The sequence below is a fragment of the Arachis hypogaea genome, chromosome 19 (assembly GCF_003086295.3).
Source record: "Arachis hypogaea cultivar Tifrunner chromosome 19, arahy.Tifrunner.gnm2.J5K5, whole genome shotgun sequence".
Classification (NCBI taxonomy): Eukaryota; Viridiplantae; Streptophyta; class Magnoliopsida; order Fabales; family Fabaceae; genus Arachis; species Arachis hypogaea.
The window spans coordinates 142,549,173-142,552,324 of NC_092054.1; the positions used below are offsets into that span (position 1 = coordinate 142,549,173).

The window sequence follows — 3,152 nt, forward strand, 5'->3', positions numbered from 1 at the left end:
TTTTTTGAATGAAAAATAAAGAGAAAAACCCAAATCAGCCCCTGGTAATTACCTCGAAAGACAACGAGGCCCCTGACAAAAAAAAAACCCTAACCCGGCTCCTGACAAAAAAAAAAAACCCAACCCGGCCCTTGACAATTACTTCGAAAGGACAACGAGGCCCCTGTGCCAAAAAAAAATCAATGTTATTTTTTTTGGCACAGGGGCTAATCTGTCCCAAAAAAATTTATCAGGGACCGGATTGGGTGTTTTTTTTTCTTGGGGGCCTCGTTGTCCTTTCGAGATAATTGTCAGGGGTCGGATGGGGTATTCACTCAAAAATAAATATAATTAACAATAACAAATTTAATGTAATGATTATTCTAATAAAGATTATTCAATTTTATAATATTACAACAATATCATTTATTTCTTTTAATTAATAAATCCTTTACAGCCTTTTTATTTTGGTCAAGTCCATTTATTTTATTTGTGCCCAATAACTTCAGCCACATCAAATTACAAATTTTTATCCAATTTTCATTACTTGTCCATTATGTTTTCAGGCCTGTATTTCAATAGGTCATTATCTCCCACCTGGTCAAGTCCTTTTCGTATTTTTTGTGACATGTTTTTAATTTTTGGAACTTTTCGGACTTGGGTTGAATCAACAAAGCGTAGGCAAGCTAAGAGTCTGTTAGAAAAGGGGCCATAAAAATTAAAACCATCCATCACTCTTTGTTCTTGATTTCATGCTCTTGTGTTTTCTTTTGGGTCAAATTACACACAGCTCTTGGGTTGAATCACAATCTGGGTCTAACAATTATGGTTTACTCCTATTTTTTTTTTGTCATAATTACTCCTACTTGTATTTTCTCATTCTTATTTGGGCCCATACTGGCGAGCAACTATAGGGCACTTGCCCTGGTTCAATACCAAAAACAATTTCTATATTTTAAATTCTAAATTTTAATAATAAAATCTAAATTCTCAAATAATAATAATGTTAACTAATTGAAAACTAATTCTTATACTTATTCATGTCTTTTTCACAAACATCTTATCAACATTTACATCATAATCAGTAGTTGCCACCGTTGTCAATGCATCAATCTAGCCTCCAGCTTCATATATGATGCTGTTCCAGTGGTGGACCAAGACTTAACACCAAACACGATTATCTTGGGAAAAAAGAAAAAAAAAGACAAATGAATAGTATCATCAATAGCACCCGAATTCACCCGTTTTAAAATGCATCACTTAAAAATATCTTTTTAAAAAACATGTTTTATTCTCCTCTGATGTAGGACATTTTGTGCAGCCGTCAGCCAACGTGCATAGCACCGGTTGTTAAAAGAGGGAAAATTTTGCAGCTGAGACTTGATACGGATGTAGGATTTGTATGTTTCTCATCAAGCTGCACTCAGGATCGATTTTCAGCAATAATTGGATATAGTGTGTGTGAAAATGTGTATATCCAAAAAAAGGAAAAAATTTTAAATGTTCTAAATGTATCGATATTTTAGTAAATTTAACCATTTATTTCAATTAATATTATAGAAAATTATGATATGAGCAAACAAGAATCAAGAATAGCGGAATAAAGAACAAGATTTGGGGAGAAGAGAGATGAATTTTTCATTTCACAAAACTGAAAAAAAGGAAAAAATTTGAAAACAGTAAAATTAGTCTTTAGAGCTTATATACTTGTTGCATAATCTCAGCCACACACTTAATTAACAACTCCTAACAAACTATTCTACTTCTGGAAGTTTTAGCTAATACTTGTCCTAACTAGTCAAAATAGAATTAAGCTAAAATTTTAGAAGCTAGTTAACTATCTAATTACCTTTCAAATATTTGAGAACTCTGAACGCAACTTGTAAATGAACAGTGATGGCACAATTCAAAAATTGACTCAGTCGATCTATTGCATATGAGAGATCTGATATGGTGTTGGTAAGGTAGAGTAGACAACTAATTAGTTGTCTATACATAGTGCAATCAGGAAGTGCAATGCTAGATTCTTTAGTCAGTTTTTGAGTGTAGTCAATAGGTGTTAGACTGGTTTGCAATCGAAATAGCCAAAGTCCTTCAACAATCACATGGCATACTTCCTTTGGTAAATGTGAATTCCAACCTTTGACTTTGCAACCTCTATGTCTAAAAAGTACTTTAGATCCTCAAGATTCTTTATTTTTATTTTCTCATGAAAAACTGATTTTAATAGAATCAATTTCATCCAAGTAATCTCCCGTGAGTACAAGATCATCGACATATACCAAGATTGCAGTGAATCCCTTTTGTCTTCTTTTGATGAAAAGAGAGTGATCATCCACACATTGAACATATCCGGCATCAAACAATGTCTGTGACAATTTGATATTCCATTGTCGGCTGGCTTGCTTCAAGTCGTAGAGTGAATTTTGTAACTTGCACACCAGTCCTGGTCTTGCTACTTCCAAACCTGGTGGTATCTTCATATATATCTCTTTGTCAATGTCACCATGAAGGAAGGCTGTATTTACATCTAACTGCTTCAAATGCCAATTTTTTGCTGCTACTATAGCCAACATTTACCTCAGTGTGGTGATCTTCATAACTTGACTGAATGTGTCACCATAATCCACACCTTGTACCCGTGTGAATTTTTTGACAACTAAACGAGCCTTGTGCCTTTCAATCAAACCATTTGGGTTAAATTTCACACGAAACACCCATTTGCAACCCACAATCTTTTTACCAGTTGGTAGTTCAATTAAACACCAAGTCTGATTCTGATTTAGAGCTTGTAATTCTGCTTGAATAGTCTCTCTCCAGCAAGTCTGAGTAGCTGCCTCCTCATAAGTGCTAGGTTCTGGGTTTTGTAAAATGGCCAAGGATAAGTACTTATAGTTTAAATTCATTTCGTCATATGATAATTATTGTGAGAAAGGATATTTAACTATGTTGTTACTAGTGCAGATGTCCTTGCTGTCATGCAGTGATAATCTTGCAAGTAGGAAAGAGATATTTTTTCTCTTGTTGATTTTCTGGCAACATGATCATGCTGAAAATGTGAATGCATTTGATGTGATACTATGTGTGCTAGTGATGGGGGTGATAAAATATGCTGATTGGACTCAGGTTCAATGTTCTCAGCCGTTAAATTTTGGTGAGGATTGTTAGAATTT

At 34.1% G+C, this 3,152-nt stretch overlaps 1 protein-coding gene across 1 annotated transcript; it reads right to left on the minus strand.

The window, feature by feature from the left end:
* Window positions 1-2,555: 2,555 nt before the first annotated feature.
* LOC112778926 (uncharacterized mitochondrial protein AtMg00820-like) lies at window positions 2,556-2,885 on the minus strand. Its single transcript, XM_025823191.1, has one exon. It carries the CDS (start codon window positions 2,883-2,885, stop codon window positions 2,556-2,558), a length of 330 nt encoding a protein of 109 aa, XP_025678976.1.
* Between the last annotated feature and the right edge of the window lie 267 nt (window positions 2,886-3,152).

Bases quoted from the DNA above. Each gene is read 5' to 3' on its own strand.
- LOC112778926 (XM_025823191.1), bottom strand. From the start codon at position 2,885: ATGAATTTAAACTATAAGTACTTATCCTTGGCCATTTTACAAAACCCA.